At 38.5% G+C, this 15,731-nt stretch overlaps 2 protein-coding genes across 2 annotated transcripts; one reads left to right on the top strand and one right to left on the bottom strand.

Moving 5' to 3' along the window:
- Positions 1 to 3,482: 3,482 nt before the first annotated feature.
- Positions 3,483 to 7,683, bottom strand: LOC129938546 (exportin-5). The gene is made up of 2 exons (XM_056046177.1): positions 7,528 to 7,683; positions 3,483 to 7,449 (listed from the first exon to the last, which is right to left on the bottom strand). The coding sequence occupies exon 2, from the start codon at positions 7,391 to 7,393 to the stop codon at positions 3,701 to 3,703; it is 3,693 nt and encodes a 1,230-aa protein (XP_055902152.1). The 5' UTR covers positions 7,394 to 7,449; positions 7,528 to 7,683; the 3' UTR covers positions 3,483 to 3,700.
- A 1,986-nt stretch (positions 7,684 to 9,669) lies between these two features.
- Positions 9,670 to 15,420, top strand: LOC129942863 (uncharacterized). Its single transcript, XM_056051972.1, has 4 exons — positions 9,670 to 9,682; positions 9,762 to 9,964; positions 10,054 to 13,017; positions 13,108 to 15,420. The coding sequence occupies exons 1-4, from the start codon at positions 9,670 to 9,672 to the stop codon at positions 15,418 to 15,420; spliced, it is 5,493 nt and encodes a 1,830-aa protein (XP_055907947.1).
- Positions 15,421 to 15,731: the final 311 nt, after the last annotated feature.

Genomic DNA, 15,731 nt, shown 5'->3' with positions numbered 1-15,731 from the left:
TTTGTGTAGACTTTAGAATTGACGTAGCCCCACAAAAACTAGTCTAAAGGCGTCAAATCGCATAATCTTGGTGGCCAACTTATCGGTCCATTCCTTGAGATGAATTGTTCTCCGAAGTTTTCCCTCAAAATGGCCATAGAATCGCGAGCTGGCATGTAGCGCCATCTTGTTGAAACCACATGTCAACCAAGTTCAGTTCTTCCATTTTTGGCAACAAAAAGTTTGTTAGCATTGAACGATAGCGATCGCCATTCACCGTAACGTTGCGTCCAACAACATCTTTGAAAAAATACGGTCCAATGATTCCACCAGCGTACAAACCAAACCAAACAGTGGTTCTTGAACGCCTTCTGGTTGCTCTTCACTCCAAATGCGGCAATTTTGCTTATTACGTAGCCATTCAACCAGAAATGAGCCTCATCGCTGAACAAAATTTGGAAGAGTTATGGTGGGGCGCAAGCTAAATGAAGAGCTTAAAAGCAGGAACACAAAGCAAGCAGTGAAGCATGGAGGCGGGCACATCATGGTCTAGGGGTGCATTTCGGCAAGAGGCATGGGAAATTTAGTATTCATCAGCGGTATATTGAAAAAGAAATACTATTTGAGGATCTTAAAAGAAATTTTAAGGCAAAGTGCTGAGAAAATGGCCATTTTAAGGAATTTCAAATTTTACCAGGACAACGACCCGAAGCACAAAGCATATGTTGTAAGGGAATGGCTTCTGTATAACTCTCCAAAAGTTACCCAAACACTTCCACAAATTCCAGACCCTAACCCAATTGAGAATTTGTGGGATGAATTGGACCGTTGAGCTCACAAAAACCCTGTCTTTTCAATAAGTTCACTAAAGCAACAGCTTCAAGAAGAATGAAGCAAAATAGACATTCAATACCTTCAAAAAATTATAAAAAAAATATGCGTAAGCGACTGGACGGAGTTTTATTCAATCAAGGGTATCCAACAAAATATTAAAATCAATGGTAAGAAAGATTAATTAAAAAGTTAATATAGGTATGTAAAAAAAACGAATATTAATGAAGTGTTATATTTGAGTTGTCGTATTCTTTATTTATTTTATTTTTTAAATTTGCTATTTTAATTAAAAAATTTATATATATTGAATTTATTAAATACAAAATATTTTAAACAAAAACTAGTTTTTATCTTTTTTAAAGTTTAATATGAAAAGTAAGTAAGTATTCAAATAAATTAAAAATCTAGCACCATCATCAAAATATTGAAATCTACTTCATTTTTAAGATCTGTTTTTCTACCTACTTCAATTTAAATAAAAATAGACTGACTCTACTCCTTTTTTCTCCTTATCACTCTTGTATGCAGTTTTAAAACCTTCTAGAGAATTAAAAATCGGTCCAGTATTTGCATTTGCGGTAAAGTTTCGTTTTATCTAATGTGTTCCAGTTTAACCGTTTTGTCATTTTTACTTTCGGACATGTTCAAGCCCAACTCGGGCAAAAGTTCTTCAAAAATTAAATTGAACAAAAAGCGATTAAGCACCACTAAAGGAGTCTGATGATCGGCTTGGCCCCCGTGAAATAGCTATAACTCCAGCCTATGAACTTGGTGGTAGCACACACAAGTTGTTGTTGTTTCATTCTTATATTCAATTATAAATTCGGCAAGCAGCTGCCTAAACTGTGAGTATAAAATTTCATACAAAAACCTCCTTAAAAATGAATTAATTTAAGAAATTTTACATTAACATATTAAATTATATGATATCCCACATGTTTTGGATAGCTCGCCGCGCCGCGCCGTGCCATGAAAAAGCAGCACAGACCATAACGTTGCCTCCACCGTGTTTCACCGTCTTAATAGTGTACCTTGGATCATATTCTCTGTTTTTTTGGACGCCATACATACATATTTTTTCCTATCCGATCCGAACCGGCAGAATTTGGATTCATCACGTTTTCCAAAAACTAATTGGTTTGTCTAGGTGAGCTTTGGCAAACTGTAACCTAGATTTCAGCAACGCACCCGCGTAGATTGTTTTTATTAAACCGCCGTCTTATGGTCCTTGAGGAAACATTTACTCCATAGTTCGTTGAAAGTTCGTTTCGAATGGCATATAATAATTCTAAATTCATTTATAGTTCTCTTTCTGGCCCGGGGGTTTTGTTTAACGTTTTCAATCACTCCAAACTTTTTGAAATGAAGAAGGGCATTATAAACCATCTTCCTGGAGCATTCTAACAACTTAGAAATGTCCGTTACCGTCCGCCCTTTTGACTTCATTTTCAAGATCAGACATCTTTTTTCCTTCGAGCACCATTTTCCTTTTGTGTTGACTAATTATTTTTTTTAATATAGGTCATTAAAGGAATATTTTATTTCCTCAAAAATTATTATTTTCTTAAAAAAAAACAAAAATTAAAAATACTTTCTTTGATTGCAAAACGGGCTACATTTATGTCCAGCTAAAAACAACGCAAATCACAAACAATCTTCATTTTTCGCAAAACGGTATTTTACATTTCAATCATTTACACATTTTTATTACCATATAATGTAGTCATAATAAGAACATAGAAATGAACCATTATTTGCAAGTAATAAAGAATTGAAAGTAGAAAAATACTTGTAGTCTTTTCAATGTGCTAATGAAGTTTTGTGCCCCGTTTAAGGTCACAGTTTAATCCGAATCAGAGATGCCTTTTCCATCTATCCACCTTTGCAAACGTTCTTTTTCCTTTATCAATTTAAGCAAACACTTAAGTTTCTACCTAATAGCAAGTATAGCGGCCTACATAAAAAAAAAGTTAATGGATTTTAGCTATGCCCCATGATGGATAAAAGCTCACTCTTGCTATGCGCTTTTAAGTTACTTAATTGAACCTAGCCCTCGATTAAATAGTTCATAAAAGTTGTGTTTAACAATAAAGCACTTTCTTCAACAGGCCCGTCTATCTGCTTGACTATGCGGATGGCATCGGCATCATCAACCACTTCGAGCGAGTTGTACCACAAGCAAGCCCAACTATGGACGAAAAGTCGAAACGCGTTGGCCTTGAAGTATGTAAATGAGGATGAAACAGAGTATATTGTATCAACAACAAAAAATCTCCTATGCCTACCGGCTAAAAGAAAACGACAGTGTTGTTTACAGTTATTTGCAGGTAGTTAAAGAGTACACCTACCTCGAAACAAAATCAATTATACAAGCCTTCAAAGAATTACCAGGTTCGAAAAGTCAAAACTGGCTTGGCCCAATGGAGCGAATGATCCAGATAAGAAAATCTTCGAATCATAGCCCCCCAGGTTACATGGTCCCATCCGTTACCTTCATCCGAAACCCTTTGTGTATTGTCATCATTTATAAGTAATGACAAACTTATCTTGTTTCCAATAATTGATATCCACGGAAAATCAGAAAAAGATTTATAGCAAAAAAAACTCATTTCCTTCCAAATCCAAAAGATTTTGAATTTAAAAAAAAAAATAAATAAAAAAACAATAAATATTTAAAAATTTGATTCAGTATAAATAATTACTTGTTTTATTTAATTCATAAATAAAAATGCAACAACATTTTCTTGTTTTCTTTTTGTTTTTTTTTTTTCATAGTTCGTATTTTTAAAAACCCGGCATATATGTAATAAAAAGTTTGTAAATTAAAAACAATATGGATTTTAAGTGTGTACGTACGTGTGCTAAATCCGTTAATCAATTAATAATTCTATATAACACTCTTAGGTGGTAAAAATAATTTCGAAATTCCAGTGTCTTGATTTGCTTCAAGGATATTCGTATTCAGGGATTGGTGATTGCTAGATGGCATCGTTGGCAAATTGGCTATTTGAATTTCTTGGCGAAATAATTCGTTTATGCTTTTGCCAATTAGTTGGGCTGTTATCTTGCGGAAGAGGTCCTTTTTGACCTTTTCCACTTTGTTGCCTTTGGTTGGGGCAATTGATATTTTCTCATCCAATTTCTGCAGATCTGCAGCATTGATGTTGGGAATTTGGTGCATCACTTCGAGAACTGAAGGGAACTTGGGGCGCAAATTCTCAAAGACTTGCACGCCGAGGGTTATTAAGCTCGACTGGTTGGATTCATGCTGTCCGTGCACCTGGAGGCCCTGCAGGACAGAGGTGAGGATAGACGATGCCAATTGGGAATTAAGTAAGTTTTCGCTATCTAGGAAGCGGATGACGGGTCCTGAAAGTTGAACTGCTTTCAAGCTACATGAGCCATCATTCCACGAAATCGCACTGAGGATTGTTAAAAGTATGGGACTGGAGGTTGAATGGTTGCGCAGCAGTTTTGTTCCCAAGTCACTGATCACCTCAGAAGTTAGAGCTGCGTGTGTGGCACGACTGGGAGCGTGCGAAGAGCCATCCATAGAAAGTTCATCATTGTCCATGGCAACGTCAACATTGCCTCCAGATTGGTCTGTTACAATTTGGCCACCTACAAGAGCTATTTTCAGAACGTCCAGATACTCACGAGTAAGGGTTCTATTGAGCATGTCCTCCAGCACCTCTTGAGTATCATTGACTTCGCCGTTCAGTTCTCCCGACTCGTACAGGGACGTGATATAACGCCAGCGCGCTGTCAGCCTGTACAACATGAATGGCGTCAGATGAGCCAATATGGGCAACAGAACCTGGTCATAGCACACCGGTGGACAGGAGTACACAAATGGCTTGAGAAAAACTCTTATAATGGTCCGCAGGCGGTAGTCTGGCACATTTTCTAAGCACGCAAACGTACTATTGATTAGAGCATCTGCTATGCCCGATAGCTGATAGAGGTCTCTGCCTAGAGAGGGTCCAGCGGATCCCATCATGTGATAGCACCCCTCAAACACATTTGTCAGGAACTGCTGCATCTTGTCGAAAGCCGTGGGAATTTTCTTCACAGTCGGATCCATGGGATCAATCAGAACCGGCGAAACGCCCATCAGTGTTTTCTTTTCATGCTCCAACATTGTGTGGACAAATTTGAAGCCTTCCGCAAGCAAATTCAAAGCCTCTGGTTTGAACAATTCGTTGAGTACACGCAGCAACGCTAGCACATGGGGCAGAATAGGTACTACATGCTTAGTTGCTGGGTTACGGCAGATAGGATTCCCAGATTCGGTGAAACCAATGACGAAACCTCCACGTGATGCGCGGTCTGGGTCATCTGGCCAGGAACATCGTTTTATAACTCCCAGTATAGAATTCAGTGCTTCTAGGACTTTGCTGCGATTCGGCGAACATGGATCAGCTTCGATATTCTGCACTGGAGTCTTATCCAAACCGATGAAGTGCATGAAATCTACGACGGACTTGTAAACTGGACTGAGCGTAAGCCAATTGACTTGTGCCTCTTGTGTTATTTCCGCTATGAAAGCAGTCTGCCGCTCATAATCACAAAAATGATTCGAAATCAGCAGGAGCGCCTCGTGCAGAGTGTACTGTTCGTTTTTGCTGATTTGTTGTGGCTGTCTGATCAGACTATTGACATGCGAACAGATCTGCTCAAACACCGGTAGCAGGAGCAAAGGATATTTGTGTCCCAATTTCACCATCAAGGAAGCCGCATGCCGTCGTAGATTTTTGGCAGACTGTGATTGAGCGTCTTTCACCATCATTCCTGGGGACACATTTGGAATCTTGAAGACCAGAGCAGAGAATATCTTCTCTAGTACCCTTGGCAGTAGGGACACTCCACTCATAGCCACACAATTGCCAGAGATGATCTGGCACGAGGACATACTGAGGAAAACAAACAGAGCCGAAATGCATGACAACAAAACGGACAGAATCAAAGGATCATTACTCTCCGCCTTCAGGCAGTCTTCGAGGAGCCGCAGACCGGATTGAACTGATGGCCGTTCAGTTACAAGCAAAATCCGACTTAATACACCATCCAGGACGGCCACCAAAGCCTCCCACTCCATGTAGATGGGGTCGTGGATGCTGCAGTTCGATAAGCTTTCGGATCTCGACTTAGAAAGCCTTGAATTCAGCCAGTTTTCGCAATAAGCAAAAGTCCGCAGTGGGGCAATCAAAGTGGCTTGACGGAAAATCTCTAGGAAATCAGCTCGGCAGCGATGATAGAACACAGTGAACTCCTCCTCGGAATCGTAGTCCATACACAGATACGTCTCCGTGGAAACGCTGAATACAGTTGGCCTCTCGGCAGGGTAGCAAATCTTTATAACCCTCGGGCCGACGACTTCAATTACTTTTGGAATGTACTCGATGAATAGTGGATCCTTAGAAATCTGGTCGTGTTTCAATAACACATTCCAAATAAGTGTTGCTCCGTGTGCCACGGTCAGACTGGGATGTTTGTTCAGCAGATAAATGGTCTCTAGGAACACCCCGAAATGCACGGGGCGCTGAAATGTAGCCTCTTTGTTCCACATTCCAGCCAGTTGATGGGCCAACCCCGTCAGAACATTGATGAGCTTCTTAAGGAACAAGTGGTTTTGCTCTATGTTGGTCTCTGGAGAAACCTCTTGACTCGCTCTGTACAGATAGTTGACAGTTTCTTCACTAAACAGCAGCAACAGGGGCTTTCGTTCTTTCGCCTGTCCTTTTCGATTGACTATCTGCGACAGACACTCGGCTGCATTGACCTGGAAAGCCGGATCTGTCAGGAGAACGCAAAGTATGTACAGCAGCTTGCCATCCTGACAGAAGACGTGATTCATAGACACCCATTCGACGAAGCCCGTGAGTGTGAGCAGAACCATTTCCACCACTCGACTGTGTGCACTCGCTTTCTGGATGTTGTTCACTGCTGTCGTCTCCCTAAACGAAGTCACATGAAGTTCGATGAGGCGCAGGAAGAACTCAAAGATTTCATTCATTTTCACCGTCAACGCCTGGTAGATGTCTTTCTTTCGCTGATTCGACTCAATCGTCTGCAGCAGGGCAACATCCTCCACCAGTCGCAGGAATATCATAAGTACCAGTTCTGTTTGTGGTTCTCCTTTGGAGCATGCATCTGAGAGCTCAGACAGTAGTGTGGTCCACTGTTGTGGCCATTCCCTCTTAATCATCTCCACAATAATTCGTGAAAGAGCGTCTTTCAAGTGGGTGAGACTTTTGTCCTCAGCTGGCCCAATGCCGGACAAGAGCAACTTCATGGCATTTTCTTTGATGAACAACTTCTCTTGCTGTGAAATGCCGTTCCACTTGAATTTGATTGTGTACTCGATTAGTTGCAGGCCGAAGTGCTTGACATTATTGCTGTACTGCCCTCCTGCCAAATACAGTCCGGCTTGTGCGCACAGGGGGGAGGCCTCTTTGAACCGCTCGCAAGCCACATACGCTTCCATGCGGGATTGGTGTCTCGTGTTGGGATCCATGATGATTTCGATGGCTTGGGCCAGTTCGTTCACCAAGGCCGATACTTCTGGGTTACATTCCATTTTTCGTACTAACGTTTGTTGGCTTGTTGTAATCTACAGCCCCTCTGAGGAAATACCTTTGGTAAAGTGAATTTTGTTAAACGATACTGTTGATTTGGAAGGAACAAGAAATTTACGATTTCAAAATAACGTACCTTTATTTCAAATAAATTCAATATTCTAATTAAAATAACTTTAATCTCAATGAAGATTTAATATATTTTATTTTTTTTTTCTTAAAAATAGTGGAGACCGCGGACACACAAAAATGTGTACAGGATGTTGGCAGCAGTGAAAGTCATTTGTCATATGGTTTTATGCAGTTGTCAAATTGACATGCTTTAGCTTTATGCAGTGCAAAATAATAGGGAAAAGGGAAGAGTACACGCTAGAAACAGAAATTGAAAGGAGGGATTTGTTTTGGTTTGTTTTGTTTTTTGCAGAAGATGATGCAATACTGAAACATTAAATTTAAGCAATTACTTGCATTTGTTGACAGGAATTGATTTTTTTTTTATGATTCGTAAACAAAAAATATAATTTGCATACAAATATAAACAAATAACAATTCAACGAGGAAAAGTCAAAACGTGTTCAGTTTGAGTGGAATGCAGATGGAAGTGTTCAGAGCTTTTTGAAACCGCGTTCTCACATAATATTTTGATTTCCATTCATTCATAGCATATTTTAAATTTTAAACTATTGTGCAGAGTTTGTTGTTGAATTAAAAAGTTTGAAAAGGTTGGTGTATGAATTTCACAGCATATCAAAACAACTAAAATGGAATAGGTTTTAATAAAAATCCATCCACTAAAATTTGCTCATAGAAAGTTCATAATAAATTGGTTGAAGTTTTTTTGAAAATTTCTGTGATTTAACACAAATTTCTTGATTGGTACCATTTTTTGATTATATTCAACCATTTGAGATTGGAGTTGATCATTGAAATTAAAACTGGCAGTTGGAAATTCAAAGAAATTAGAGATTGTTTTCCAAAATGTAAAATCAACAATCAGCTGTTATTTGAAAACGATTTCAACATTGAAAAACTCAAAATTAACAAAAAGAATGTCGTTTTTGGGTAAAACAAATCTACAAATTTGTCTCTTAAATTTCGGAACTACGTTTGCTATGATGACAACCTATAGTAGTTAAAACTTTCCACCTAGAGCTGGCTGCAAATCACGGCTCGCAACTTTCATAAGTTAAGCTAAGGTTCAATCGTACTAATCGAGTCTTGTTAAACTAGTAGTAGTGCTTAAGAGAGGAAAATAATTGATGGAGATAATTTTTTAATAATTTATGGTATCATATGTTTGATTTGAAATACAAAAAGTAATTAGGTTTTGTCATTGAAATCACAATTATTGAATTTTTTTGACAGGTTGGTTATAGTTTTTATTACAAAATTCTGTCATTGGATGCTAACTTCCTGACTGGAATCAAGCATTTGAGGTAAGAGCTGACAGGTGAAAATACACCTTTATATCTCCATTTACAAACTAGATAATCAGCAGATAAAAGTCACATCAGTGTATTAAAATAGATGGACAGGTCTAACTAGAAGTTTATGTATCAAATTACTTATTTGGTGAATAAAATACTGAATAATGGACGTAACTGACAGTTAACAGAGTTGAAAAGAGATATTTATTATTATCTTTGGATGTTCTTTCTGGTAGCTTGGGTGATGTACTCGATGAGTTATAGACGTTACTAGCTACTGTAGGTTCAGCGGAAATATGTTATAAAAGATATCAAAAGTTTATTTGACAATACAATTTTTTTTTAAAGCAAAGAAACAGCAGATGGCGTTTAAATTGAACTATATTTTTGTACGTGTGCGATTATAAATACATGCATTTATTTATATACAATAATAAAATCAATAAAATTAATACAAATTTCAAATTTATAAAATCAATGTAAATTGAGCTTTATGTTTATCAGAATTGCCAACATTTAAATTTTAAAATAAACTTATCGAACAAATAATATATGTAATTCAATGTCAAATTAAGGTTATTATAAATTAGGCTTATATGCTTTACAATTATACATGTACCTTTTACTTTTGTAATAAACTTTTGTTTGAACGCAACATCTCAACGATTTGCTCTAAATATATTCAGTTTCTTTTTTCTTAATTTTTTAACATAAAAATTCTTGTGCAATTTAAACATTGGTCCTTCGAGCCTTTTTTAAAATATTTATTTTAAAAATTTATTAAATTAATATTTTTGATTATAATTTAAAGGCAACATCAAATTTAAGTATTTAAATATACATACGTATAAATGGACATATTTTGTATAACCTAAAAAGTTTTCAAGTAAATCTGTGACAGAACAATTTACAAATAATAAGTATTTAAAAACTTTGAATCAAGTTAATCTTAATTGCGATATAAAAATCGCAAACAAATTGCATTTAAGCAATAATAACGACGTATACAGTGACGGCGGCGGCGACAGCGACGGCGGCATAGTGACGGCGGCGGCGGCGACAGCGACGGCGTCAGCAAAGGTTACGACGACAACAACAGCACCAACAGCACCAGCAGCAACACCAGCAGCAGCAGCAAACAACGAAGTAAGTGTTGCCTTAATTTACGTTGTTAACTCGTCATTCTTAAAAAATAAATTATACATTATTAATTTGAATAAATAATGGATCGTAAGGGATTTAAGTATGGAGAACTCCAAAAGGGAATTCTTAACAAAATAGTTAAAGATATTGCCAATTTTAAAAAATCACCTAAGGAGCGTTTAACTAAACCATATATATCGGGGCGGTTATCAAAGCTAGAAGATGATGTAAAATCGGCTAAATCCTACCATGAGGCAATTGTTGGTGGAGGCTGCCTGGAAGAAGGGTTAAAATTAGAAAATTTAATAGATATTTATGATCAAATTAGTGATAATTACCTGGAATATAGGGCCCTTTTAGTCGAAACGATGGATAATTTTTCCTCTTCGAAGTCCACGACTTCTGGTTCCGAAATGCAACATTCCACTCATTCGGAAGTTAGATTACCCCGTATTGATCTTCCAAAGTTTGATGGGTCGTATATCACATGGAGAGCCTTTCATGATAAATTCCAATCTCTAGTTCACAACAATTCAAACCTAGGTGATTTAGATAAGCTTCACTTTCTTCAATCTTGCTTAACAGATGATGCAAAACGGTTTTTACAAAACTTACCCGTTGAAGCCGCCAACTATGACAAAGCGTGGGAGCTTTTAAAAGAGAGATATGACCACAAACGCATTCTGGTGCATATCCAAATGCAGCAACTTTTCGGTCAGTCTCAATTACTCCGTGAAACTGCTTCAGGGTTGAAAAATCTTCTCTATACCTCAAAAGAATGCTTCCATGCCTTGGAAAATTTAGAAGTTCCAGTTGACAAGTGGGACATAGTTCTAATTTGGTTCCTTAACCAAAAATTGCCCCCAACTACTCAAAAACTATGGGAAGAAAAGTTGTGTGATAAGAAAGAATTACCCAATTTTACAGAATTTACCTCTTTTTTGGAGAAGCGCTTCCGAACGCTTGAAGTTTTTGACCAAAAGGATCAAAGTACTGCGAATTATACAAAAATTGATCCTCCAGCAAATGTCAAATCACGTTTTCCAATGAAATCTAAAGTTTTACATGCCAAGCCAAAGTTTAAGCCCACTAAACCTACAGGTACGGATGGTACAGTATGCCAGTTATGTAATTTAGAAAAACATTCGTTGAAAAGATGCCAACAATTTTTAAATATGGACATCACGGGTCGAAAAGAAGTTGTACGGAAATTGCGGGTATGTGAAAATTGTCTTTCATATAGGCATTCTTTGCATGAATGCCCAAGCCAACTGTGCTGTTTCTTTTGCCAACAAAGACATCATTCCCTGTTGCATGTCAACCATCAACAGATAGACAATAATAATACGAGATATTCTGCACAACCGTCTTCAAGAGTTCGAACTCAACCAACAGCAACCACATCAAACTTTGTTCAAACGAACATGAGTGCAAATGCAACAGAATTTTTACCAACCAATAATGTTCCGATTTCAACAACTATGAATCATCATACGTCGCACGGTAATCGAAATTTTTCTCAAGTGCTTTTAGCAACCGCTATTGTCAAAGCCCGTGCTTCAGATGGCCGTGTACATCATTTACGTGCCATGATTGATACAGGTTCTGAAAGTTCATTCATTACAGAAGAGGCTGCGCAATTGTTAAAGCTTCGGAAGTGGCGTACATGTGTTGAGGTATCAGGGCTGGGGTTGGTCAGTAGTGGCACTACGCAGAACGCTGTACAAGTCCAGATTACTTCTTGCCACTCATCGTTTGAAACTGCCATACAGGCATTAATCTTCAAGTCGCTAACTGGCCTTCTTCCGACCCAACGAATGGTACCTCAAAAATGGAATCATTTAATTGGGCTTCCTTTGGCAGATCCACATCTCCACGAGCCTGCACCTGTAGATCTGTTGTTAGGCTGTGATGTTTGTGCCCAAATATTGCTTCCAGAAATCAAACGTTCGCAAGATGGCGTCGGGCCTATGGCACAAAATACGGAGTTAGGCTGGATCGTTCTTGGAAGAACTTCCACATATCCTCCTCAAAAAATCCGCAGTTTCGTGCAAATGACCGAATTTTCTCCGATCGATTTGAGCGCTCAACTACAGAAGTTCTGGGAAATAGAAGAATTGCCGTTTCTACCTCATGAAACTGAAGAAAATGTTGCCTGTGAGGAACACTTTGAAAAGTATACTATTCGTTTACCTGATGGACGGTATCAAGTCAAAATGCCATTCAAAGATGAAAAGCTGCCGGAAATGGGTTTCAGCCGGCACATGGCATATCGACGGTTTCTTCACCTCGAGAAAAAGCTTGAGTCAAATCAAAATCTTAGAACTGAATACACGAAATGTATCAAAGAGTATGAGACACTCCAGCACATGGAACAAATCAACAGCGACAATGAAGTCCTTAACACGCCACACCACTTCATTTTACCACATCATGCTGTGATAAAAGAATCAAGCACTACCACTAAAACAAGAGTTGTTTTCGATGCAGCAGCCAAAGATTCGAATGGGAAATCGATAAATGACTATCTAATGGTAGGTCCAAAATTGCAAACTTCTATAATTGATCTCGTTTTGCGATGGCGAACTCACCGATATACCTTCACTGCCGATATAGAGAAGATGTATCGACAAATTTGGGTGACTCAACCGGACTCCTTTTACCAAATCATTTTGTGGAGAAATGAACGATCAGAGCCTTTGAGACTCTACAAGCTAAATACGGTAACGTTCGGTACAGCAAGTGCCCCATATTTAGCCATCAAAACGTTGAAACGTCTAGCCCAAGATGAACATCCGAATTATCCTTTGGGGGCGAAGGTCGTGCAAGAAGACATGTACGTGGACGATTTGATAAGTGGTGCAGACTCGCTAGAAGAAGCAAAAGAAAAAAGAGATGAAGCAAGAGCACTTTTAGCGTCAGGCGGTTTCAACTTAAGAAAGTGGACAGCAAATCATAGAGATTTAATGGAAAATATTCCACTTCATGATCGAGAAATTGATTTCGAGCTTCCCTTTGATCCTTCCAACCACGTCAAAACTCTGGGCATCAAATGGGTTCCTAGTTGCGATTTCTTTTCTTACAAAAATTTACAAAAGAATGAAAATTTAATAACAAAAAGAACGATTCTATCTACCATTGCCAAGCTCTTCGATCCACTTGGATGGATCTCACCGTGCATAATCACTGCGAAGATAATTATGCAGAAGCTTTGGGATCTCGGATGTGATTGGGACGATCCGATCCCAAACGACCTTATAAGGGATTGGAAAACTTTTCAACAAGAGCTTCCAATGATTGAAAAGGTAAGGATACCACGATGGAACCGAATGAGTCCTTCAAACCAAGCAATCGAGTTGCATGGCTTTTGTGACGCTTCAATGAAAGCATATGGAGCTGTTGTGTATGTTCGAGTTCTGGATAAGAATGGAGGCATTCATACCAGCTTACTCTTAGCAAAGACAAAGATTGCTCCGAGCAAACGGACGATCACGTTGCCTCGGCTTGAACTTTGTGGTGCAGTAGTCTTGGCCCAAATATTACACTACACATGCAATGTTTTAGCAATTCCTGAAGTTCGAATCTTTGCCTGGACGGATTCAACAATTGCTCTTTCCTGGATTAGAGGAACTCCTACCAAATGGACCACATTTGTCTCAAATCGAGTATCCGAGATACAGCGACTTATAGGCAGCCATTGTTGGTCCCATGTTCCAACACATCTAAACTCGGCTGATTTAGCATCTCGTGGCGTTTATCCCTCAGCCTTGGATTCCTTGGACGCTTGGTGGAACGGTCCAGTATTCTTAAGATCGAAGTGGAATTTTGATATGCCCGATCAAGTTGAGAACTTCGAAACAGAAGAAGAATGTCGTCCGGTAAAAGCCCACACCATACAAGTAACAAGAGAACTGATTAGTATCATCATCCACAAATATTCGAACTTACTCAAAGTAATTCGTATCATCGCATGGTGGCTTCGTTTGAAAAACAACCTCCGATCGATGAGTTGGGCGAGAAAAACTTCCCAAAACGGTAACCAATCGGCTATTGTACCCAAGACAAGCGGTTCGTTAACTGCTTCTGAATTGGAAGCATCTCTTATGCTGGCAGTCAAGATAGCTCAGACCGAGATGTTTTTTAACGAAATAAAAGAGCTGCAACAGAAGGGTAAAATTTCAAAACCATTAAAATCACTCAATGTATTTATTGATGCCAATGGCATTTTAAGAGTTGGTGGTCGATTGCAGAATTCCCTGCTTCCTTATGAAGCGCAGCATCCAATGGTATTACAAAACAACCATCATTTCACAAAACTGGTTGTAAAAGATGCCCATAAGAATACATTGCATGGTGGAATACAACAGATGATTGCTTATATACGTCAGAAGTTTTGGATTGGTCAAATTCGAAGAAGTGTAAAGTACCAGTTACACAAATGTACGACTTGCTACCGGCAGAAAGCAGCAGAGATGCAGCAATTGATGGGAAATTTACCAGCTGCTAGAGTCCGCATGGCTAGGCCATTTTGTCACACTGGCGTAGATTACGCAGGCCCCATCGAAATCAAAGCTTGGAAAGCTCGTGGAAGCAAGATCCTTAAAGGATATTTTGCAATTTTTATTTGCTTGGCGACAAAGGCAATCCATTTGGAAGTCGTTTCAGATTTAACGACTCAAGCATTCTTGGCAGCATTCAGGCGATTCACTGCCAGGCGAGGAACTTGCAAGCAGATTAATAGTGATTGCGGTACAAATTTTATTGGTGCTAGTTCAGAACTAGATAAGATGTTAAAAGCTTCACAGCATGATTGGAAAGAAATAGCTGAAAATCTAGCAAATCAAGGTACAGAATGGCATTTTATTCCTCCCGCTTCTCCTCATTTCGGTGGATTGTGGGAAGCTGGAGTGAAATCAGTCAAGTACCACCTAAAACGAGTTGTCGGGATGGAGAGACTGACTTTTGAGGAGCTCACCACACTTCTTTCGCAGATAGAAGCGTGTCTGAATTCGAGACCCTTATGTCCTCTTTCAGATAGTTTGGATGATTTGGATGTGCTGACCCCAGCACACTTTTTGATCGGCGAAAGTCTTCATGCTGTACCTCAAGGTGACATCGACATCAACATAACACACATGGATAGATGGAAGCGAGTTCAGTCAATGACATTAACATTTTGGCGAAAATGGAGTTCCGAGTACCTGACCAGACTGCAGCAACGACCGAAGTGGACACAAATACAGGAAAATGTAAAAGTCGGAGACATCGTTTTGATTAAAGATGAAAGATTTCCACCGACCAATTGGAATTTAGGTCGAGTCCAAGAAATTTATCCTGGATCCGACGGATTAATCCGAGTTGTATCGGTCAAAACCAAAACAGGATGCATAAAACGCCCCATCGCTAAAATATGTCGCTTGCCTTCCAATGAAACATCACAACAAACCAGCATCATTTAAAATTTTAAAATAGAAAATCAATGAAAGTTCGAGCAATTCAGCTAGATTTATTTATTTAAAACTTTCAAAACTAAATCAAATCAAATTTCGAGAATTCGAATTAACAACCACAAATTAAAATTAAAACAAAATTTAAGTAACAGGAATCAATAATATTTAAAACCGATTTCACAAAAAAAAAAAATATAAGAACTTAAATGATAAAATAAAACTCCAAATTAATTTTTAAAATCTAATTTTATTTGATCGGAATTTACAACAAACCAAAATAGATATAAATTATAATGAAAAATGAAACACCAATATAATTT

This window comes from Eupeodes corollae, chromosome 1 (assembly GCF_945859685.1).
Source record: "Eupeodes corollae chromosome 1, idEupCoro1.1, whole genome shotgun sequence".
NCBI lineage: Eukaryota > Metazoa > Arthropoda > Insecta > Diptera > Syrphidae > Eupeodes > Eupeodes corollae.
The sequence above is the reverse complement of the archived record's forward strand: the minus strand, read 5'-3'. Positions and strand labels throughout refer to the sequence as shown.

What these genes read in the sequence shown, in the direction of transcription:
- LOC129938546 (XM_056046177.1), bottom strand. Translation starts at nt 7,393, where the DNA reads ATGGAATGTAACCCAGAAGTATCGGCCTTGGTGAACGAACTGGCCCAA.
- LOC129942863 (XM_056051972.1), top strand. An exon ending in CAGCAGCAGCAAACAACGAA is followed by an intron (nt 9,965 to 10,053) that starts GTAAGTGTTGCC and finishes ATGGATCGTAAG; the next exon opens with GGATTTAAGTATGGAGAACT. An exon ending in AAACTCTGGGCATCAAATGG is followed by an intron (nt 13,018 to 13,107) that starts GTTCCTAGTTGC and finishes ACCATTGCCAAG; the next exon opens with CTCTTCGATCCACTTGGATG.